The sequence below is a fragment of the Peromyscus eremicus genome, chromosome 22 (genome assembly GCF_949786415.1).
Source record: "Peromyscus eremicus chromosome 22, PerEre_H2_v1, whole genome shotgun sequence".
In the NCBI taxonomy this organism is placed as follows: domain Eukaryota; kingdom Metazoa; phylum Chordata; class Mammalia; order Rodentia; family Cricetidae; genus Peromyscus; species Peromyscus eremicus.
In genome coordinates this window covers 40,729,892-40,755,212 of record NC_081437.1, presented here as the reverse complement: position 1 = coordinate 40,755,212, position 25,321 = coordinate 40,729,892, and the positions used below count along the sequence as shown (strand labels likewise).

The window sequence follows — 25,321 nt, the reverse complement described above, 5'->3', positions numbered from 1 at the left end:
GTATCTACCATTTTGAACTATGTACTTACACAAGTGGATTCACAGTGAGGCAGGGAAATAGAAAAGGAGGGGTGGGAAAGATAGCTCAGTGGTCAAGAGCAAAGAGTGGTCTTGCAGAGGACCCAAGTTCAAGGCCCAGTACCCACATCAGGTGGCTCATAACTGCCTGTAACTCCAGCTCCAGGGGGTCTGACATCTCTGGCCTCCACCCACATGCATGTACACACACACACACACACACACACACACACACACACACACACTCAAAATAAAAATCTTCTAAAAGGAAAACAGAGAAGGAAGAGGAAATTCCAGGGGTGGTATGTGATAGCAGAGCCTGGAAGCCCCACTTTCATGTCACTCACTAAGCAAGCAAGCTCCAAAAGCCCGAGCTATACAGTCTTGGGAGGGGCAGGCAACTATGTGAGTGAAGGACCTCCTTTCGCCCCTCCCCTCTCTTGCTGCCCTTCTGAAGCTAGGCCACAGGGGAGGCACAGAACAGGCCCCTTTGCATCTCTCAGTAACTTCTTCCCCTCCTGTAACTCCACATGCATCTGTGCACAGGAGCCTGAGTCCTGCAGACTCACATCCTTGCCTGTGACAACACTGCTCAGCACAAAATCAGAGTACCCACAATTCTTAAGAACTGAAGATGCTCCACGCCCTGCAGTGTTAAATATTCAGCTGGAACAGCAGTAAAGAGATGACTTTGTACACTTGAGAGGTGGTGTGGCCAAGCTCCAGAGCCTGGTGACTGTAAAAGCTACTTATGGAGGAAAAGGGAGCAAATACTGCTGGCAGAGATCAGGAGAAACGGCAGGACTCCTGGAGGCCAGAAGGTAAATGTGGGACTCTGTACATTGTCTCCCACCACTCTCCTTTTTCCAAAAAGGATTTTTTTCTTTCTTTTTTTAAATTTATTTATTTATTTTATATCTGTATGTAAGTGCTCGATCTGTATGTACACCTTTATGCCAGGAGAGGGCAATAGATCCCAACCACTATGTGGTTGCTAGGAATTGAACTCAGGTCCTCTGGAAGAGCAGTCAGTGCTCTTGACCACTGAGCCATCTCTCCAGCTCGATTCCAGGCTGCCTTTACTCACAAAAATCTATCTGACTTTCTGTTAAGTACTTTAATTCTGGTCTGGACAAATGAAGTTTGGGCTTTCGAAAAATAAAATGCAGCCAAGATGAATTCTTTGTAAAAATAAACACACTCATCTCATTAATATGTAAATTTAATCTTTAAAAGCACACCATTTATTAAAGATCATGATGTATACCAAAAAATTGTTTACAAATAAAGTTATAGTTTAATACCAGCAAATGCTTGATTTATATGTCTGTCTTACGCAGGTATACCCAGGCTCATGAGAAAAAGTCATGAGAAAAGGTCATGAGTTTAGCCCACCAGACCCCGTTGACAGCAATCCCATGTGTTCTCAACTGTCGCAGGTGCTCCTGTCACAGCCTCACAGAAACCTGTCTATCTGCACCAGCTATGGGCCAGGGATGAGCAAGGCAGCTTCTGTTCACACTTCTAAGAGAGCCTTCATCTTAAGCAGTGACAAGGACATGTGCTGGACACTGAAAAGCCAGTGCCCACATGATGAGCAAAGTTCATACACCAGCTGCTGGCACCAATAACCGTGGAGACAATCAGGATGGGGTGAGAGTTCAGAGCATCACTACACGTACTTAAGAGGCCAAAAGCTCAGAGCACAGCCAGGACCCCACCTAGCATCACTCCATCCACTTAAGAGGGCAAGAGCTCAGAGCAGAGCCAAGGCCCGACCTAGCATCACTACATGCACTTAGAGGGTGAACACTCAGGGTTTTGTAATTAGGATCCACACCAGTGCAAAATGGGATGCTGTACTATGTGACTAGTACACAGTTCATTACATTACCTGAATGCCTCTGTATACCAGTGTGTTAGGCACTGACTATCTATAGTTCCTAAGCTGTTTGTTTCAAAAGTCATCTAGGATGTGCTAGGTGCTGAGTGCATTATAATGTAGATCAAACCACATTATAAAAGTGATTCTATATATTTTAAAGATCCTTTATCTACATGCAATGCACAGCTCCTAAGATGATAGTTTTAAAAGCAACCAGATTTTCCATCTATTCACCATTAGCAAGAAACATACTTGAAACACACATGGAGTGATATAATGAGTCTGTGAATGAGGAATGGTCCCAGCATCTTGCCTATGTTCTTCCTGTAATCTGTATAACAAATCTGTAGATTATGATCCTTCTAGAACACAGGATTATCACATTCAAAGACACACTGGTTAAGGAAAAGAGAGTAAGCCAGACACAAGCCACATGCCCTCAAGCAACATGAAACAGGCAGAAAGAAGTATCACAGTGCTTTCCTGCTGACCCCGAGCTAGTTGTGGGCTGCACTTGGGCACTGCAGTCCATACTGTCCTGAAGCCCCATTCCTGGCCTGCAAAAGGAATCTTATATCAAGGCTTGTCACTTCTGGCTACATGCTAGCAACACTGGGAAAGATTACTCTATCAATGGGTAGGTCTACCTGGGAATTACTCTGATCAAGAAGCCAGCACATAGGGTTCACAGGACCCCCGTGACTGAGACTAGTCCAGCAAGCAGTTGGTCAGTTGTACATTTCCACTAATGGTTCATCATCTGTAACTTACGTAGTAGACATAAATATCTTGTGCCTTCTGGATCTAGCTCTTCGACTGCACTGACCATGCTGTGGAGGACAGCAGCCCAACCCTGGTTCACATTCCTCTAATTCCTCTTCTTTCTGTATGGAGTGATTCCAAGCCTAGCCTAGAGAGGTAAGAATGTCCCCCAGGGTATTGAGGCCCTCCTTACAACTGTCACCTAAATCCAGGGGTGTCTAACATTGTACTTTTTCTGATTCTGCTGGAAACAAACAGCCTAGGGCCCTCAGGCCTGCCACAGCAGCACAAAGCAGATGGAAACAATGGCAATGTCATAATAGATTCAAATACTCCTGAAAATCTAATGTTTAAGACAGAGAAGGGAATATTTTGTCCTCCTCCCCCACCAAAAAAATAGACATCACTTTAATGGCTTGATCTAGAAAATAAAATTATTAGTTGGAATAAGTGAGCTGATGTTCCACATTAAAGAAGACAAGCCATTCTAAACCAACAGTACCAAATGCCTAGCTGAAGCACTGGCTTTCTTCCACAGTGCTCACCATCCCATTTCCCATCTGCCCTTCATGTCCTTTCATGCCACCACAGAGCCACCTTTGAGGACTCATCACACCCAACACTGTGGACTGACGACATGATCTGCCAAGGGTTAACCTCAATAACATTTTTGTACTGCCACAGCCTTCCACATGCTTCCTCCACACTCCTGGGACCTGAGGACGGTTGTTGTGGGATATTTGCACAGTGTGAAAATGTATTGTTGTGATCGTGTAATAAAAAGCTGAAAGGCCAATAGCTAGGCAGGAAGTATAGGAGGAATTTCCAGGGAGAAAGAGGAAGTAGGGGATGAATTGAGGCACGCAAGATGGCATTGAGACTCGGAACGAGTTGGACACACAAAATGGGAGAGAGATAAAAGCCACGTGGTAGAACGTATATTAAATAAAAGAATATATGGGTTAAGTTATAAGAGCTAATGGGACAAGCCTAAGCAAAGGCCCAGTTTTCATAATTAATAATAAGTCTCTGTGTTGTTATTTTTGAGTTGGCAGCCCAAAGGAAAGTCCGATTACAGATGGTCCAGAAAGAAAGAGGACAAATGAGTGCTTGTCTAAAACAATGCTCTGGGTAGAATGGGGTTTACTGGGTAGAAAGGATCCTATGTAGGTTAGAAATGCCCAATGGACAGCCAGCCTCCCATCAGATACTAACATCAGAGACCCTCCTACATGTCACATTCTAACTACTGTCCGAAGATCACACTGAATGGGCTCCAGTAATCCTATCCAAATTCTTTCTTGCCACTACCAATTTCCATGAAAAATGGAATGAAAGCTGCCTTGGGAAGAGGTCATTTCCAGGAAAAGAAAGCTGAGGCCTACTCTCACTTGGGAGGCCAGGTCCACTGAGTCTGCTTTAGATAGTCCAGGAAGATCTGGGGTGTGGGCATACCCTCTGGGTTCTGAGACTCAGTTTCAGCAAGATGTGGTATATGACAAAAGACATCCAGTCCTCCTCTCATTAACAAGCACACAGCTTTGCCCATGGACAAGCCACAGGATCTGGATGGATGACAGGACTCCCCAAACCAGACTGCTAAGCCTGAGGACCTTTTCCTCTTTCCATGGAGATCAAGCTAATCTCCAAGTGGAGGATAATCGCTGGGGACTGACAAGGGGCCATGACTAACACCTAGCTAATATACCAGAATTGTGTTAGTTAGAAACAAAACAATTTTTGGAAGACACGCCTGGTCTTGCAACATTGGTCTAACAGTTTAAAGTTCTTCCTCCAATCCAGACTGAGTAGATGTGAGCTCAGGTGACACACTAAGAGACGCAGTACAGACACAGTCACAGTGCCAAGGGAGGGAGGTAATCTTGTATATCTTCTCACACTTGACTCCACTGTTTATGCTACCCTGGGCCTCAGCTGTGGCAGGTGTTTTTATTAGAACACAAGGGAACAAGAACAAATGGGTCAAGAGGCCAGGAGGTGGGGCTGCACGCTAATTAGGACGTGACAGGACCACAGGAAGGCTTGGAGAGGGGAGGCTGCAGATGCAGTGAGGCAGAGTCTAGAGCAGTTTTTAATGGGGCTCCTGAGCCTGCACAACTGCAGCAAAATCTCCAGAGGGTAATGAACTCGAGACACTGTGTATAGAATACTCCCTCGGTGGCCTGAGGTTTCCAAGCCATTTGAAAGCCTCTCGGCACAGAGCAAGAGAAACAACTCCCTGAACTTGCAGCTCTAGTGTGGCGGGGGCACATCGGCAGTGTCTAGTGGGAAGATCACAGGCCCTGCTAACGTTTACGACAGTGGCAAAGCACACACAAGGCCACACTAAAGCCAACAGAGAGTTGAGTTGAAAAGCCAAAGGCAAAATTTGAAACTGAATTTTTGAGTCTTTCTGAGTTGTTTGTAGAAGAATGTCTTCCAGGTCAGTCATACAGTAAACTGCACATGCTATGCAAGGTGACCTGGAGGCTTCGCAGCTTCGAGCAGTAAAGGTGCCCAGCGCTGCTCCAAATTCAACATCAGTGTCATCACACCATCCACCTTCCTACTGGCACCAGCCTTCTCTTCACGGTCCCACTCTACTTATCAGCTCCCTGGAAGTCAATCCTGAAGATTGGTGACAATACTCGGAAGGCTGTGCTCATCATGATGGCCACTAGGGGGATTCCCAGGCCTTGGCTTGGGGTCAACCTTTGGTCTTCTCTGAGTACCCATCCTGACTAATCCTTCCGGCCACCCTCCAGCACCACCATGGCCCTGCAGCAAGATCACTCTGGTGGACAGCTGTCTGCTGCCTGTCTTCCCTGCACAATTTCAAGGGAGGCCAGGTCTTCACACTGGCTGGCCTACTGACATTCCAATGCGGTAGTACCCACAGCACAGTGAAAGGGAAGTGATGTGAAAGGAAGTGGGAAGACAGACTTGACAGCCCGGAAGGAAGGAGGCCCTGGGGAGCCACAGCAAGGGACTCGGGCCCTGTGACCCAGCTCCTTCCCTGTGACATGCAATGAACAAAGAGAGTTCCAGGCTGCCGTTAACCTCACTACAATTTTGTAGAAGGCCCCGTTTGGGATCTTACAAAGCTTTATATTGAATGTATTTTTCAGGCACAATCCATAAAATATGAGCCCAAGAACTGTGGAGCTCTATGGAGGAAGGTGATGAAGGGAAGGGGTTGGGGGCATGTTACAAAGGGAGAAATGGTGTGGTCCTCACAGGCCAGAACCTTGAGTGCATGGAGCCATCCACCATAGATGAATGAGGCTAAGAGCCTACACCTTGCCTGGTATACAGAGATAGCCAACAGGCCAGAGTAAAACCTCCTATTTTACCAGCCTCTTCTCATCAACTCTGATATGCACCAGGGACTCTGGCTTGATCACACTGATCTAGCCTGAGTCTTGTAGGGCTTGACTAGCAACTCTTCAGGTGGGTGCCAACGGGCCAAGCTGAGGCCTTGGAGGGAAATGGGAGAAAATGTGCTCCTGATGGGGTAGGGAGATGAGGAAGGGCAGGCCTGGCTAGTCTGCATAAACCTGGGGTCTTAATTCCCAGGTGCCACAGCAAGAGCTAGAGTGGTCCCCATTCACAGCTCTAAGGAGGGCATGCTGCCTATCCCTGGTGCACACAACCACTCCCCCACTCCCCGCCATCCCAGGAGGCGCCAGCAGGAGCACCGGACACAGCGAGTATTTCATCTGCACTGTGCGCTGTCAGCCCCTATGCTTCTCATTTCCTGAGGATGCAGTGCTGACATGATCTACGCTCTTCCTGACATTTCTTTCACCTTCCTCTGCTGAAAAATTCATGCTGGTCCTTATGTGGGATGCTCTTGCCCAAGCATAAGGCAGGAGATGGATGCTGGCATCATTCATATCTGCTGCCACTTGCTGCCCTTCTGTAGCCATGGATGGAGCTCAGCAAGTCGTCATTTACAAAGCAGACTTTAAAGCTTCTAATTTACCAACCGGCTGCCACAGTTCTCCACAGGGAGCAGCTGTTAATTGTAAGGATACATCCATCTTTTAGTCTTCCTGAAGTCCAGTGGTTGAGGTCCCCAGCTCCACAGTATTGTCTATTCTACTCTTGCCGCTTTGTGTGCTGAGATAAGGGTCCACAGTGACAGGCAGAAGGGCCTGAGGAGCAGGGTTAGGTTCAGAACGGGGACTTGCCAGCATTGGTTGTCTTGTGCCTGCACCTGTTTCTCTTCCTGAGCCTCCCCTATCCTTCACCAGTACCCTGGAAGCACAGGCCTGACCTCAAAGGCCTGGGTCTGGGTTCTGATGAGGTCACTGTGATGGCCTCCAACACCCACACTACCTGCCCTGGGTCACCTTATCATGCCCAGTCTCACTCTGTGAAAGTCTCCAACTCTGCATTGCCTGCCCTAGCTTCCTTCAAAGTACCCAGCCTTACAATGCCCTGGATGCCCAGCCTGAGGTACTCACCAAACTGCCAGTCAACCTCCTTCTATCCACAGGCCCAACAGCAAAGTCTGTCATTCCCTCATTTCTCTGGCAAGTTGCCCAGCCATGTCCACTTAACACTTCCAGCTGTATGACATAGACCCATATGGATAGGTACTTATACACCTCCACCATTATTATTCCCACCATCCTCACGTCCTAACTACATCCACTATCACCTTCCACAATCTTTACCACTATCCCTGCCATCGCCATCCCTAACGTGAATAAGAATGCCCCCCACAGGTCCATAGAGAGTGGCACTATTAGGAGGTGTGGCCTTGTTGGAGGAAGTGTATCACTAGGGGGGTGGTCTTCAAGGTCTCAGAAGCTTAAGGCCTAGTGTGTCACAGTCACTTCCTGTTGCCTATTCCTGTTGCTATATCTAAATCCAAATACAGAACTCTCAGCTACCTCTCTGGCACCATGTCTGCCTACACACCACCATGCTTCCCACTATAATGACAATGGACTAACCCTCTGAACTGGAAGCCAGCCCCAGTGAAATGTTTTCTTTCTAAGAGTTGCTGCGGTCACGGTGTCTCTTCACAGCAATGAAGCCCTCACTATGACACATCCCAACACCATTACTCTCACCATCACTGGCATCCCAGCCACCACCACCATCCTCACAACATCCATCATCACCCCTGTGACTCCACCCAATCCTCACCGTCTTGCCCCTCATTACCACCGTTTGCATCATCACTACCATTACTCCACCCACCCCATAACCAATACCCCCACCATCTCTCCCCTTTCACACCAGGATTTTTGCATACCACGGGAGCACAGGGCACAGAGCAATCCACCATCCCGGTACTACACAGCAGAACAACCTCCTCACCTTCCATTTACCACTTTCTCCAGGAAGACCAGAGGACAAAGCTGACTTATGTAAGCCCCTCGAGGTATGCAAGTGGCCAGGGCCCTATCCCTGAGGACCTCCAACCACCAGGCTCCACCCACAGAACACTTTAATTACCCAGCCCCCAACCTACAGAGTACAAAGCCCAAGCTCAGGACTTGAAAACTCACCAATCCCCACCCTGGAAAGCTCCATCCTCAAGAAATGCTATATAAACACTGCCTTCTGCTCAATTCTCTACTGTTTCTTGCACAAGCCACCCTCCTGGGTTCTTCCCTTCCAATAAATCTCTTTGGTGAGGTTTGTTGTGCAGGGTGACTTTATAACTTGGTTCCCGACCTCAGAGCTGTAAACTTGGGGAAGTCTTCCCTGCTGGAGCGGAGCTGTACACTTCCACTGAGGAAGCCTTTCCCCTTAGAGCTGGAATACAGCCTCCATGCACACTTAAGTTATACACTTCAAACTAAAATTACTGAGGCCAAGCACAATGTGAACTCACAGATGACCATCATACTTGATTTTGCAGATTCATAAACAAAGTCATGTCACATACATGATTCAGTCAATAATGTACTCTGTATACAAAAGTGGTCCCACAAGATTATAATAGAACTGAAGAGTTCCTGCCACCTAGTGACACTATTACCACCATAACATCACAACGAAATGCATTCCACATTTGCAGTGGTACTAGTGTGAATGAAACCACTGAAATGCCAGTCTATAAAACTACAGCACACAAACTCATGTCTAGAACACAACATTGGATAACTATCAAGTATGGTACTGGAGTCTGTATTTATTCTACTATAATTTCTACTGTTATTTTTTAGTGTCTCTTCTTTTTTATTTTTTTTTAAAGTTTAGAGCCACCTTTAGTGCTGTGGGGGGTTTTCTTTTTGTACTTATACAACTGTAATCCTAGCCCTCAAGAGGCTGTGGCAAGAAGATCCTGAGTTTGAGACCAGCCAGGCATCAGCCAGAGCTACACTAGTGAATTCTGTTCCAGGTCACCCTGGACTACCAAGAAGACCTTGTCTCAAAAAAATAAAATAAACAAATAAATAAAAACCCAAAATCAGCATGCAGTGTTTTACCAGCAACACTTGCCTCTTTGGTACTATGAGGTCTCTCTTTGCATTAAGAGTAATGACCCTCACCACCCAGGTCTGTGTACGTGAGCTCTATGCCCTTTATCCTGAAGAGCCCAAGCAACATGATCCTCAGAGTATATCCCATCTTCTTGCAATGTCTGATGTTCTGGATCGAATGTGCATGGTTCATGAGCAGAGACTCCTTCCTCAAGCTAACTGCTCTTTAATTTCAAGTATCTTTGTCTTAATTGGGATTTCTTTTTGACAAAGAAGTCTTTTAATTATTGTTTTCTCCCTCAAGAGTTATTACAGAAATAACTTCAAGCCAAAGACCCCAGAGCAGGCTGCACAACAGACACGGGCTGCTCAGCCAGGCCCCTTCACTCCGGAATCCACCTGATCTAGGCTCCACCTCTTCAGGTCACAACATCTTGCCATACATACCCAAGGCAGCCCCAACAGTGAGCAGCTCAAAATGCCCCCAGTAAAACAGAGTGTGGCCTGCAGGGTATCACTTCTAATCAGAAACACAAAGCAGAATGTATGCAAGCTGGGGGCCCATGTGTGCTTTGCACGGAGTATGGCTCACGGAACACCAGGAATGCACGAAGTGATGACAAGCAGGCTGCCTCACAGCTGGTGTGAGAACCTAATGGTGACAGAAGGCCCTTCCCAAACCTCCCCATAAATAAACTAATAAAAAAGACATCATGGCTGTTAAAGATGTGCATATGTTAAAGCCCCAAGTCCCAGGTGACCATGTATGGAGATAGGCTTCTAGGGAAGAATTAAGGTTAAATGAGGCCACAAGGGTAGGGCTGTGACCTGACATGATTGGTGTCCTTACAGAAGACAGACAGAAGAGCACACAGAGGCAAGGCCACTGAACACACAGAGAGGCCTTGGGAGACACAAACGGCTAGGCCTTCCTCTTGACTTCCAGCCTGAGGTCCATCCAGGGAGTAAACTCTGTGGTTTAAACCCCAGCCATATAGAGTTGTTGTTCAGCAGAGTGGACCAGCAGTCTTGCACCTGTATGAAGGGTACACAGTATTTGGGACAAGGAACCACCTCAAGGCTGCCTTCCTAATGCAGTCCAGGCCCCGAAAAGCCAGGGAAATTGCATGTTCCTCCTCTGCATCTCCAAAGCAGCACTGCAGATGCTTTGGGAGAGGTGAGGGCCAAGGACACAGAACAAGCACCAGGCTGTGGGCAAGCACAGCAAATGACCCATCTGGAGCTGAGGGAGGAAACTGGCATAGTGTTTTTTATGGTCTTACTGGAAAAATTAATTCAGATTGGGTTTTATCCAAGCACCCCCATGGGCTGAGACCAGGAGGAAGGACTATAAACAAAGCACACTGATAAATGGCGGAACACCGAGCTTTGAGGAGCATCCAGGGTGCATTGGGACCAGGCCTTATTTAACATCTTCATTAGTGATCTGGAAGGAGCAGTAAACAGCACATTAATTACACATCCAGATGATTCTGAATTTGGAGGTGCTGTAGAAAGTCAATGAGGACAGAGAAATGATGCAAACAGGACCCAAAGGCCTTTGTGAGGAGTGTAGGAACTATCCAGGGCTTGGCCTCACATAAGGGCCTGATGGGAACACTTCTGTGCTCTGAGTCAATATCCACTGCCCCAAGATGCAAGGGCTTAGCAAGTGCAGCCAGGTCCTACCCACCCACAACCAAGCAGCAATAAACAGCAGCACTCAAGCTGAGGTTGGCAGCCCCAAGTCTCCCTGCCTGTTATTTGAAAGATTCAGGTCTCATGTCACACCCTAACCCTCAAGCTTGTAGTCCACACTCAGGAGGACAGCTGAGTTCACCATGATACATGGATGACAAGGTGGACACCCAAAAAGACAAGAATTAAGACTCTCAGGACTGACCCAGCAACACAATCCTTGGGTCTCTAGGACATCATTCCATTTTAAAGATATAAAGAAGACACGCGTTTAAGGCCTTTGAACTCATAACCTCTGACTCCAACATGTAAAAGTTACTATGAACAACATATAAAGTGACAATTACAGTTCAATTCCACAGGACAAAACACAGTAAGAAATACAACATGTATTTACAAAATGTACATCCCAGAAGAAACATCCTCGAAGCCTGACAAAGCCCTGTGCCATTATGCCAAACGCTGTTCTCCTGAAACAGCAAATCTGGAAGAAGGGCCAAAATCCCAAAAATACTGCTCTGGAAAAAATAATAAAATTAAGTTTTAGAAGATATTTACTGACATGTTTAGAAGGACTTATTTATAGAAATGAGAACACTGCAGAACATGACATCAGTCACACTATGTAATAAAGTCACATATTTGTGTAAAACCTAAGTTCTCTGGGGTAATAGCAGTGACACACTGAAACAGGGCACTGAAGAAAAGGCACAAAGGTAAAACCTGGCGACTATCAGACAGCTCTGTAGCAACAGTCACCATGACAAACAGGTTCCACCCACCCTCAGAGGAGACAGACTGGCCTCATGCAGGTGTTCAGGGAGGACCTCTCCTCATGACACGACATACACAAGCACACATAGAGCAACAGTGCACAGTGAACCTTCTTGAGTCGGACTATCAAAAAAGCATAAAGCAAGTGGGAACTGTCTCCAGGTCTTCACACCATCTGTACCCCCAACAGTGGAAGGGTGCAGAGACAGCGGCCTGTCGTATGAACTGGAAACATGATGCTGAGTGTTGTAGTGAGGGCAGTGGGCAGTGACCTGAGGGTGAACCATGAGACCTAGCTGACACACATGAACAGTAGCTCTAATCTGAATCTCACACAATGGGAAGTGTGCTTTCCTTCAGGGCCTGGCCCTCTTCCAAAGCACACACTCTCACACATTTTTCAACCAGTGAGATTGGGATCCCAACCCCAATACTCTTTTCATATGCACAGGAACTTCTGGGAACAAGCTCATAGAAACCAGGTCTCCAGATGCCTGTTTTATCTAACATGATGCAACCACAACAGTCCCTTCCTCAGAGGGGGCTTTCTACTCCTGCTACACAGCCTTTTCCAGTGGGAACAGAGGGCTGCAGTAGCATTCAGGATTTCTGTATTCAAGATTTCAGCACATACAACTATAATCAGCACTGGCCTCCTGACTGCAGATGCACGCTCTAGAGCCACGCTGCACACCACTGTCTTGTGCTGCTCGCTTGCAAGTCACTGTGATTCTTCCGTGAGAAAATGGAAATGAAAACACAGTAGCAGCCAGGTAAGGCACATGTATGTAATCCCAGCACTCAGGAGGCAGAGGCAGGAGGATTGCCCATTTGAGGCCAGCCTCCTCGACAAATCAACACTCTGTTCCAAAAAGAAAACAATCCATTGGCTAGACATGTAGCTCGGTGGAAGAGTGGTCATCTAGCACACACAAGGCCCTGGGTTCTATCCACAGCACCATCAAAACCAAAGAACAGGGCCAACAAGATATCTCAACTAAGGTACTTGTCACCAAGCCTGATGACCTGATTTGAATCCCAGGGACCCACATGCTTGTCCTGATTTCCCAACTAAGGTACTTGTCACCAAGCCTGATGACCTGATTTGAATCCCAGGGACCCACGTGCTTGTCCTGATTTTCATGCATGTGAGCATCACACACACACACACACACACACACACACACACACACACACACACAAACACACACACACCACATAAGAGTAATTTTCAGAAGGCAGGCGTTAACCAGGTAAGTCATAGTCTCTGTTTGGATAAAGCCCTTGTCTTCACGTCTGACACTGCATCACTGAAAAGCATCACTGTGCCCTTTGTTGCCATCACCATTCTCATTGTCACTGAGCCTTCCTTGTGTATAAAATACGAATGTGGATAAAAAATGGACGGTGGAAATGATGAAAGCCAAAAATACTAAGTGACTTGTCCAAGTAGCAGTGAGCTGAACCCCAAGTGCCCTGACACCCTGCTCATTCTCTAGGACTCTCAAAGCAGCTTCAGTCAGGCCACTCTGTGGTCTTCTTACATTCACAAGGGAATGCTGTCCACTCTGCGTGGGGCCACAGAGGCCTTTAGACAGGCCTTTGGCACCCCTACTTCCTGTCCACATACATCAAGAGACTTGGGCATGAGCTAGAAATGGGGAGAGTTTATGTCTTTACAAGACTATCTATCCTGGGGCTGGAGAGATGGCTCAGAGGTTAAGAGTCCTGGCTGCTCTTCCAGAAGACCTGAGTTCAATTCCCAGCATCCACATGGTGGCTCACAACCATCTGTAATGAGATCTGGTGCCCCCTTCTGGCCTGCAGGGATGCACACAGACAGAACATTGTATATATAATAAATAAATAAATCTTTAAAAAAAAAAAAAAAGACTATCTTATGTTTATCACTATTGATTAGAACAGATAGCAATGAAATTTTAGGGAGAATAAAATTTAGGATATCTATACCTAAAAGGAAACATCATCAAATTAACATAATAACTGTTTCCCAAAATCACAATCACTGGAACCCGGGTGAGCTGACACTGTGTGAACGTCTCATCTCTCACCACAACATAGTGACCTCAATGGATCATTTCTACAGAAACTCCAAACCAAAAGAGAACCAAGAACATCACCTTCCAATGTTCACAAAATGAACACATTTAACTACCCACCCATCTAGGCTTTTGCCTCCCAGGGCAGTCATCTTCAGCACACAGCTGTTCCAGAGGAGACAGCTCAACCAATTTGACCTCTGCTTATCACAAAAAACTAAAACCCATAAGATGAGGCAATGCAATTCGTGATAATTCAGTCAGCAACAGGCTGCACATTAAGAGAGTTGCTCACAGTCTCCATCACCTAACATTGTCACAGCACAACACATTACTGCTGTGAGCAATGGTGCTGGTCTGTGTAAGCATGCCACACACAACCACACACTACTGTGATAGTAAACTCTTACTGGGTTATGAATTTACCACACTAGACTGTGATCAACTTTTACAGAAGATAAAGACATAATGTAAAACCACCTATCATGTCAGTGGGCAGTTGCACTGCCCATTTCATGTACACCAGGTCTCTTGATTACATCATTTTCTCTTGGTCTAGATCTATCCTCATGTTGTTCTGTGTTTGGTGTGTAAGCACAGCACAATAGTGTGTAAGCACTCTCTATGATGCCATGACAAAAATCACCTAACCACACAATTCTCAGAATGTCCTAATGATGTCCTCATGCCACTAAGTAACAGGCTGCATTTAAGTTTAAACTTAAATACAAAATGTTTCATTTCAAAACATATTCTAGTGTGAAAATTAGTATGAAATTTCAGACAAGGTCTGGGAGTACTGAGACACTTTCACATTCAACATCTGAGTAAGGCAGAGGTTCTGAAAAGAAGCCTGTCACCAACAGACAAATATGAAGGGTGCCTGGGAGCCCCAGCTTGTGAAGAGCCCCCAAGGGTCCCCAAAGTGACAGGTCCTTAGCAGTGAGCTCTTGATCCCTCTCTCTATTTCAAAGAGTTCGTTCTTGGCCCAAGATCATGAGAAAAGCTAGTCCTGACTTTTCCAAGTATGCATTACCTTAAAACAAAGTCAGTATTCAGTCTTAGTATCTACTCAGCAAGCAGGAAGAGAAGTAAGCAAAGATGGAAGCCAGTGAGCTTCAGAGATATGCAGCAGGGCCCTGCGTGCAGCCATGCATCCTCTGGTCCCACATTTAATTAGCATCCCCTCGACAGTGATCCTCATGGACTCTAATTGTTCTCCCTGCCTCTCTCGGGTGCCGTTCTCAAAGGACTCTTGATCATTTCATCTCAGAATTCTGGTTTTATAAAGAGAAGCCTTAAGATACTCTCTTCCCAGGAAACCCTTCTTCTCTTCGCTCATTTTCACCAAGCAATCATTTAAAATCACAAATGTAATTCTTTTCTAATATGGCACAGAGATAAAGGAGAAATGGTGGCTTTTAACAGAGAGTTGTACCCTGACCCATGGATGCAGCCATTACTGTAATCAGAGCAGTTAGGCTACTGGGCCAGGGGGTTATCATGGACTACCCTGCCTGAGTAAGCTACAGATTAAAAAAACTAAGCCAGGGAGACTCAAGCAGGATAGCCCTGGGATGTCTCTCTATGCTCCTCTGAAGAGCTGCATGCTCAACCACAGGAGACATACATGCAACTTCCCTTCCTGGCACTGCAAGAATCCATGTGTCATGGATAGGACAGCAGTTGCTCTGAAAAACTGTCTCACAGCATCCAACCCACAGAGCGGACAGTGGCCCCCACCTCATGAGAAGATCTAGCATTCAAACCAGAGCAACAACTGGCATTGTTGCCAGCCACATCTGTCTGCCACACTGGACCACATGCTCAGGAGCCCTGTACTGGGACTGTATATCCTCCTTTCTCTTACCTGGACACTTCAGCTCCACCCTCCTCACAGACCTGTCACAAGGCTCACACCCATGAAAACACTTTCCTGATTGTATGGACAGCCAGGTAGCACTCCACCCTCACCCTCACATGATCCCAAACCCATGACACAGACTCAGCTCACCATCTCCTCCACAATTATGTTCCATTTATCCTAACAAGGCAGGGGTGCTAGGGGTGTGAGCTGAGAACTGAAGATGCAGGGTGCAGTCCTGGGACAGCAGCCCAGGCTTCAGGCTGTCACCCCTTCTGACACACCAAGTCAAATCTCATAATATCTGTTCTTCCTCTGGAAAATAGGAGTTATGGTACAGGTCACATGGCTACCCCTGTGTGAAGAACAGGGCAGTGTGTACAGTGCTACAACACTGGATGCCTGGTGCTGGGATAGAGGTGCTCCTCTCCTGGTGCTGGTTTGTGCACAGTGCTCAGCAAGGACGACCTTAAGTTCTCACTAGATTTGGAGAGCGGGCATAAATGCAAAAATCAAGTTGATAGCACCAATGTTAAAATAATGCCAGGACTGAGCAAAAACTTCCTAATACAACAGACTGCTCCGGTCACCACCAGGGTTATCAAACACCCCATGCAGACAGGCTTCCTGTGATCTCAACAGCTGCAAAGATTCACGATGCTCCTTCCCATCATACAAAGGCAGTAAGGACCCACCCCAGAGCTGTGCTGATACGTAAAATGGTATGGTTGTCTAGCCCTTCTGGCCTGGACCAGTCTTATAACTGGTTGTTGCCTTTGAGAACATGGTTACTACCAGCTGAAAATGGGACAGAGCAGGTGCCTCAGATTAACACTGGAATCATCGCAGCTGTTCTTGAGACCAACTCCAGCTTCATCTTCATCTTTGCAAAACAGAGACAAAATGGGACATCATTTCAGGAACATTCTGCTGACTGTGTGTGTTTAAAAGGTTCATCTTCAGAACAGTGAACTCAGGCAGGTCCAACATCACAGTTGCCTTCCTGGGGTTTCAGTCCCGAGCAGGTAGCACCTGATGGACCCTCCTGCTACATGCCCCAGGTCCAATCACCCACAGTGCACCAGTCTACTCACTGCTGGTTAGTTCACTCACATTCTGAGTGCTGACCACACTACACCACACCAGACACGGCTTGTTATATTTTGAGTGTGAAATGTCTCTAAGAGGATTCTGAGTCTGACCAGTTAGTCTCTAGCTGGTATCTCTATTTTGCGAGGCTGTGGAATCTACCGATGTGAGCCCTAACCGTTAGACATAGGGTCACAGGGCGGGCTTGGAGAGCTACAGTGAGGCTCTGCTTCTGGCCCAGGACCCACTTCCAGCAAAAGCTCACCACCGTGTGGTGTATCACAGTGTGAGCAAGAGGACATATGCTCCTGCTGCCATACCTTCGGCTCCATGATGGACTAAGCCCTCTCACACCACAAATTAAAATAAATCCTATCTCCCTTAAATTTCTTTTAGATATCTGGTCACAATGGCAAGAAAGGTAATGAATACACTGTTACTGGCAACAAAAGCCAGCTCATCTTATGATTCCATAGATGAGAATCACCTCCATCAGCACACCCTTGTCTTTGGTAGATGAGTCTGCTCCACCAGAAGACCTTGTGGGTTCAAAGCCCTGGACACCTGGTCACGTGTGGTCCTCAGAGTACCCAGACACTGGGGCAGATTCTGTCAGCCAGCTGTTACTATGCCTGCTCCAGGAGGCCCAACGGGGATTGTCCCACTAGCAAGGCCCACACAGCGGCAGGCCCTGACGACTCTGGCACCCTGATATGCAAGGGAACTGGGACTCCCAGACCTGGGGAGGCCCAGGGAAGTATAGTCTCATAGCAAATCTTCCTGTTCACACCTGTGTGGCCCCTACCCTCCCCCATCCTATCCAGAACAGAGCAGCTGTCCCATTCTGTGAAGCTCACCAACAGAAAGGAAGAACATGGCGTCCAACAGGGCTGTGTCCTTTACAAACTGTTAAGTGTTTGCATAGCAGATCTGAGGGGGTCCTCAGTAGTCTGGAGTTTTATTCATGAGACTCCTGTGAATTCCACACTCTGCTTGCTGACATATCTAAATTCATTTTACACTATAAATAATCCTTTCATTGCTTAAAATCAATACAGTTGACACTAGAGAAAGAATACCACATCTACCCTGTGGATCTGGCTCCCACTCTGCAGCTCCCCCGAGTCCTATACCTACATTTTAGAAGTTCCTGCTACCATCACAGAAAGCTACATGAGTAAGGTGTGCACATGGTGACCTAGAGCGTGGGGGTATACCCCACTCCAGGTGCTGGCCAGTCACCCACCATATTCTAACTATCCCAAGTCCTACTGGTCCCCTAGCCCTGAGGACCCATCTGTGAATCCCTGTGGTTTAGGAGGCGGGAACTAAATTCTCTACAGACCCTGTGCCCACCCCATGATGCACAGATGCCAGGAGTCAATCCAAGTCTGAGACATGTCTTCTAGGCAAGGTCTGAGACTCGGAGCACATTTTGAAAAAGGTCAGAAGAAAAGGTTCTAGGAATGACGTGTGGCCATTCAGAGCAGCAGTAAAGATGGGTTCACCAGAACACATGATGGAAGGGACCCTGTGATGGGTCACAGGCAAGGTCACAGAGCCAGGCCAATGGTGCCCTCTACTGCTACATGAGTAACAGCAAGGATGATGTCAGCCAAAGTAGAACGAACGAACACACACACACACACACACACACACACAGTACATGTGTCAAAAGAACACACACATACTACACACCACACACACAGGGACAGTAAGAACACACACAATACACTCTAATTCCTAAAAATAAAAATGCTATTAAAGCAAGATAGTTGGGGCTGGAGAGATGGCTCAGCAGTTAAGAACACATGCTACTCTTTCAGAAGACTGGAGTTCGATTCCCAGCACCTACCTTGGTAGTTCATAATTGCATGTAACTTCAGCTCCAGAGGATCCAATGTCCTCTTCTAATCTCTGAGGACACCCACACACATGTCGCCAATATTCACAGACACACACATGAACACATAAAGATAAAATAAATCTTGAATAAATCCATCAGAGTTCCACCATTCTCAGACTTCTAATAACTGGAGAGTCTGCACACCCCAATTAAGATACAACCTGAGCACTGTTGTTTACAGTACTGACCACACCATGATGCCCACAGAAGAGCACACATCTCTAAGTGAGTTCCACGTCTAAATCTCTTCTTAGAAGCCCTCTTCCCATACTTCTCTCTCCCATCCTCTCAGTAAGATCCACTAAGAATTTAACACACATATGAAAGGGGTACCACCACTGGCCTGAGGACACAGATTGAAAGAAAATGGTCCCCCAAAGCCTGCTGGCCTCCACCCATCAATCTACTTCCCATATCTGTGGGCAGTACCCATAGGCTGTGCACGCTGAGACACATCTTAAATGCCTCAGGCCTTGGCTGAACGGTGCTACCCCTCCCACAAGGGGTGGGCTTCTCTACAAACACACACTAACAAATGATCAATAACAAAAGTCTACAACCAGCCAAGGAAAGACTGCGGGGGAAGGAAAACTATGCTCCTCACAGGAAGAGCTGCATAAAGGGGACACCTTGAGCAACACATTCTAATCCCAGTATGTGGTGGTTTCGATTGAATTCCTATTTAATTTACAGAAGCATGGAAACCTAGTAGTTCATGGGCAATCTGCATGCAAAAAAGAAATAAAAAAAAAAAGGCACAAGTAAGGTAGTTCTCTCTTCTCCCTATCTGTATTAAGGCACATGTGGCAGAGCTGTGCTCTATAAAGCAAAGACTTTCTGGAGGCATCAGGAGAGAAGTGTTGGGCACTTGGCCCCATGATGGGGACTGTCACCACAGATCATTCGAGTAGATTAGGCACAACACAAAACATGGCTTCAGAGAGCAAAGAGCTAAGGAGCTCTAGTCAACCCGCTCCTGCTGCACTGAGAAGAAAGAGCTCAGCATTCTGGAAACCAGGGCTTCCTGAAGACCGAATCTGCAAACAGGGTCCCTGGGATTCTGACTTGAATACTGTCAAATTGCCTCCTTCCTAGAGAGGATAACAGACAGGAAAATCCTGAATGGTGGGCCAGGCTGCCTTCAACATCTAGTGGGGAAAAGTCTTGCAAAGTCCTGACTTGAAAAGATTCAGGGTAACCACGAAAAAAGCCAGGACGAAGGCTTCCTCTCCTACCAGTCTGTTGCTACCACGGCTGCTGCTGACCACTGCCAGGTGAGCAGCTCCAGTCACTTCAGCCCCATACAGCCTGAGGAGCTGGCAAGACACAAGTACAGAGCCAAGAAAATCTGACATTCAGACCCACAAGCCCTAGAAACTTAATTCTACCCACAACCAGGGATCACAGCAAGACTCCAAATCCAGTCCCACCTAACACTTGGTATGAGACTCAGCAGAATATCCGATAAGCCATCAGTATGTACCTCTGGACCCTGGGGTCAGAATGCATTAAACTGTGCAGTGGGTGCTGTGGTAGCAAACCCCTACAGTGGGCAGCTGCTCCAGATCCCAGCAGTTGGAAGAGGTTGGGAGACTTGAGAAAGAAAATTAAAAAGAAATGGAGGTTCATGTGTTCCCCCTTGAGCCTTCCTTGTTACTTAGCTTCTTTGGGTCTGTGGATTGTAGCATGGTTGTCCTTTTCTTTACAGTGAATCTCACTGTGAAGAAGAAACAGAACAGACATCACAGGTGGACACGGGGAGAGGTCTGGATGGGGAGGTGGGTATGGGAACAAGGAAAAATGAGGGATCAGGTTGGGGGAGGATGGAGGGAGAGAGTACTGGGAAAGACAACTAGAATCGGGAGCATCTCTGGGATGAGCTAGAAACCTAGCGCAATGGAAACTCCCAGGAATCTATCTAATAGCTAAGACTCCTGGCAATGGGGGATATAGAGCCTGAACCAGTCATCTCCTGGGGAAAGACTGGGACCCCAACCGAGCCACATAAACTCTGACCTACAATTTGCCCTGCCTACAAGATATTCTGAAACAAAAATGGCACAAAAATTATGGGAATAGCCAACCAATGACTGGTTCAGCTTGAGACCCATACTATGAGAGGGAGCCCACCCCAACACTGTCTGGAGGGCCAGGACCCAGAGGCTGGACATGCCAGAGACCTAGGACAGAACTAAACACAACTGACAAAAAAAGAAGAAAAAGCCAGTGAAATGATTCCTAATGACATTCTGCTATACTCAGAGGTCATGCCTAGCCCAGTTGTTATTAGAGAGGCTTCACCCAGCAACTGATGGAAACAGATGCAGAGATCAACAGTCAAACATTAGGTGGACCTCAGGGAACCTGTGGAAGAGGGGGAAGAAAGATTATGAGAGCCAAAGGGGCCAAGAACACCAGAAGAAAACAAACACAATCAACTAACCTGGGCTCATAGGGGCTCACAGAGACCGAACTGAACATAGGGCCAACCAAAGAACTTGTGTGGGACTGACCTAGGCCCTCTGCACATGTGTTACAGCTGTGTAGCTTGGTCTCCTTGTGGACTCCTAACAGAGGGAGCAAGGGCTGTCTTTGACTCTGTTACCTGCTTTAAGGACCCTTTCTTCCTACTGGGTTGCCTCCTACAGCCTTAATGGGAGAGAAGGTACCTAGTCTTACTATACCTTGATATGCCATGGCTGACAGATATACACGGGAGACCAGGACTTTTCTGAAGAGAAAAGAGAAGAAGTGGATGGGGGAAAGAGGAGAGGACAGGGGGAGAGATTGTAAGGAGGGGAGGGAGGAAGGAGAAACTGTAATCAGGCTAGGAAAGAAATTAATTAAAAAATGGATATAAACAAAAATGGTAAACATTCAACACGCCGTTACAGAGTCCACAACAGGCAGCAAGGCCCAGCAGGAAGTGAGAAGTGCTCACATACAGGCAGAAGAAACTGCAAGGCTGCCTACTCCTTGTCTGCAGTGTGAAGCTGGCCCCTTCAAGAGGGGGGTCAACAGAGGAGACAGGTAGAAACGCAAGAGGAGAGACTCAAATTGAGGAAAAGCTGTTTAGAGGGGCGAACAACAATGATGACTGCAAAGTTCAGCTCTACACACCAAAATGTAAAGAGGTTAACCTCAGGACATCATCCCAGGGAGGATGGTATGGCCAGAAGGACAGTGAGTTTATGGAGGACAGGAGTCTATGGAGGACAGGAGTCTATGGAGGACACAGAGTCTATGGAGGACACAGAGTCTATGGAGGACACAGAGTCCATGGAGGACACAGAGTCCATGGAGGACACAGAGTCCATGGAGGACACAGGAGTCTATGGAGGACACAGAGTCTATGGAGGACACAGAGTCCATGAAGGACACAGAGTCCATGGAGGACACAGAGTCTATGGAGGACACACAGAGTCTATAGAGGACACAGAGTCTATGGAGGACACAGAGTCTATGGAGGACACAGAGTCTATGAAGGACACACAGAGTCTATGAAGGACACAGAGTCTATGAAGGACACACACAGAGTCTATGAAGGACACACAGAGTCTATGAAGGACACAGAGTCTATGAAGGACACACACAGAGTCTATGAAGGACACACACAGAGTCTATGGAGGACACAGAGTCTATGGAGGACACAGAGTCTATGGAGGACACACAGAGTCTATGAAGGACACAGAGTCTATGGAGGACACAAAGAGTCTATGGAGGACACAGAGTCTATGGAAGACACAGTGTCTATGGAGGACACAGTGTCTATGGAGGACACAGAGTCTATGGAGGACACAGAGTCCATGAAGGACACAGAGTCCATGGAGGACACAGAGTCTATGGAGGACACACAGAGTCTATAGAGGACACAGAGTCTATGGAGGACACAGAGTCTATGGAGGACACAGAGTCTATGGAGGACACAGAGTCTATGGAGGACACACAGAGTCTATGAAGGACACACAGAGTCTATGAAGGACACAGAGTCTATGAAGGACACACACAGTCTATGAAGGACACACAGAGTCTATGAAGGACACAGAGTCTATGAAGGACACACACAGAGTCTATGGAGGACAGAGTCTATGGAGGACACAGAGTCTATGGAGGACACAGAGTCTATGGAGGACACACAGAGTCTATGAAGATCACAGAGTCTATGGAGGACACAAAGAGTCTATGGAGGACACAGAGTCTATGGAAGACACAGTGTCTATGGAGGACACAGAGTCTATGGAGGACACAGAGTCTATGGAGGACACAGAGTCTATGGAGGACACAGAGTCTATGGAGGAAACAGAGTCTATGGAGGACACAGAGTCTATGGAGGACACAGAGTCTATGGAGGACACAGAGTCTATGGAGGACACAGAGTCCATGGAAGACACAGAGTCCATGGAGGACACGAGTCCATGGAGGACACAGAGTCTATGGAGGACATAGAGTCCATGGAGGACACAGAGTCTATGGAGGACACAGGAGTCTATGGAGGACACAGAGTCTATGGAGGACACAGGAGTCTATGGAGGACACAGAGTCTATGGAGGACACAGAGTCCATGAAGGACACAGACTCTATGGAGGACACAGAGTCTATGGAGGATGGTGTATCTGTGAAGGATGGTGAGTCTATGGAGAACAGTGCACCTGGGAGGAAGCATGACCACAGGGTGGAAATAAGACATGGACACCCCAGCCCTGAGACCTCCAGAGAGTTATCCAATGATTCCTTGAAAACCACCATTGACCCCAGCCCCTGATTGCTTTCCATCCTTTTCTGAACGGAATGCCCAGTCACCATACCTGGCAACCACTGTGTACAGCATGTGGGGCAGCCAGGTTACCTGGTGCCCATACCACCAGCTAGAGAAAACGGAACAGTGCCTGAGAGGCTATTCTGACAATAGCATCAGAGTATGTTCTCAGCTACTGCTCCTGTGCCTTACTTTCCTGCCTGCCTACCACCATGCTCTCCAACATGATGGTCATGGACTCATCCTCTGAAACTGTAAACACATTTCCAAATCAATGTTTGTTTGCTTTTAAATAAATTGTCTTGGTCATGGTGTTTCTTCACAGCAATAGAACAGTAACTAAGACAGGGAAATACAGTGTGAATGCCTTCCCAACAAAAGGACTAACACCATGTAAAAAGCTAGAAGTAAGAAATGAAGGCTATGCTGGGCAGTGGAGGCACAAGCCTTTAATCCCAGCACTTGGGAGGCAGAGGCAGGCGGATCTCAGTGAGTTTGAGGCCAGCCTAGTCTACAAAGTGAATTATAGGACAAGGACTACACAGAGAAACTCTGTCTCGAAAAAAACAAAAAATACGACAGACGGACAGACAGACAGACAGACAGGCAGGCAGAAAGAGAGAGAGAGAGAGAGAGAGAGAGAGAGAGAGAGAGAGAGAGAGAGAGAGAGAAAGAAAGAAAGAAAGAAAGAAAGAAAGAAAGAAAGAAAGAAAGAAAGAAAGAAAGAAAGAAAGAAAGAAAATGAAGGATATGGGGAACACCAGGCATGGTGGTGAGCACTGGGTGGGTCAGCACACACTGTAACCCAAGCATACGGAAAGTTGAGGCAGGAAGGTTAAAAATTCAAGATGAGCTTGGGCTATATAAGAAATACCTATCAGGTTGGCTCCAATGGATTATGGGAGGAAAAGACCTTTCAACAAACTTCTGTTTTTTGCCCTGAATAAGAGACTATATATTATAAAATAAAGACAGGACGGCTTGACGTTAAGACAGAAAGAAGTGAGCATGGAGCATACTATGGAGGCAGAGTCCAATCAGAAGGTCCTTGAAGAAGGCTTCCTGGTAGACACCCAACAGAGAGTGATGCACGCTATGGCATGAGAAGAGGGTTTCCCCTGAAACCAGCATCAGGAAAGTCTTCACAAAGACAGAGAAAGAGAACTGAGGGAGAAGTGAAGTCAGCTCACTGTCTGTGTCGAAGATCCCAGAGACTAGAGCACTAGGCTGGCCACAGGAGGCCTGCCAGGCACATGGATACACACTCCAATGTGCACACAGACTGCACTGCTGCTGTCAGAGAGGGCCGGATAGCAGCTGAGGACACCCAGTGTTCCCAACATCAGGCAGTGGGAAGGAGGCTGTCATGCTTGGGCTGTGCAGCTCACACCAGACAGAGTCCACCTTTCAGGACCCTCCAGTGCTCCTGGAACCATGACTGACCCTGAACCACAAATATCTACTCCAAGTGTCACAGTGTGTAAGGGCAAGCACCTAGGTGAATGGTCACAACTTCTAAATCGCCCACAGACCCATTATCAATATAAATTCATTCTCACATGACACCTCCAGGTGAAACACACACAGAATAATAAGCATGGCACTTACTTTTGTTGTAGCAGGTGGCCAGCACGCCTTTATCTGCTGGGCTGGCACTGATGTGCCAGATCTCACCCGCTTGATGGAGGAGGACATTTTTATTTATAATGTTATTTTCATCATCAAAATCTATGATGTGGATCTATAAATACAAGAAAAAGACAATCAGCATCTCAAATGCCTTCCTTGGCACCTTAATAAGCACGGTGATTATAAGGAACCACATGCAGACTCTGTGACAGCTATACTTTGAATAGTACACACCCCTGAAGTTTAATTCTCACTCAGCCCCTTCCCCAGGGAAGAGCAGCAAGTCCTCGCAGAGTGTTTCCACAATGCCAAGCTGCATATTGCTGCCAGCTGGTCTTCTCCAGTCTAAAACCAAAGGTGCTAAACCTCTGCTCTCAAGTGGCTCGGGGACAAGGGCATGCTATATCAACCTCTCGGTTTCTCAGACCTGCTCT

The 25,321-nt window shown here is 47.0% G+C and overlaps 1 protein-coding gene across 1 annotated transcript in view; it reads right to left on the bottom strand.

Annotated features, from left to right (window-relative positions):
* Window positions 1-25,321, bottom strand: part of Eipr1 (EARP complex and GARP complex interacting protein 1) — a 107,746-nt gene that overhangs the window by 69,122 nt on the left and 13,303 nt on the right. The window contains exon 3 of the mRNA XM_059248557.1: window positions 24,867-24,999. Within this exon, the coding sequence (XP_059104540.1) occupies window positions 24,867-24,999 (133 nt within the window). The remainder of the gene's footprint in view (window positions 1-24,866; window positions 25,000-25,321) is intronic.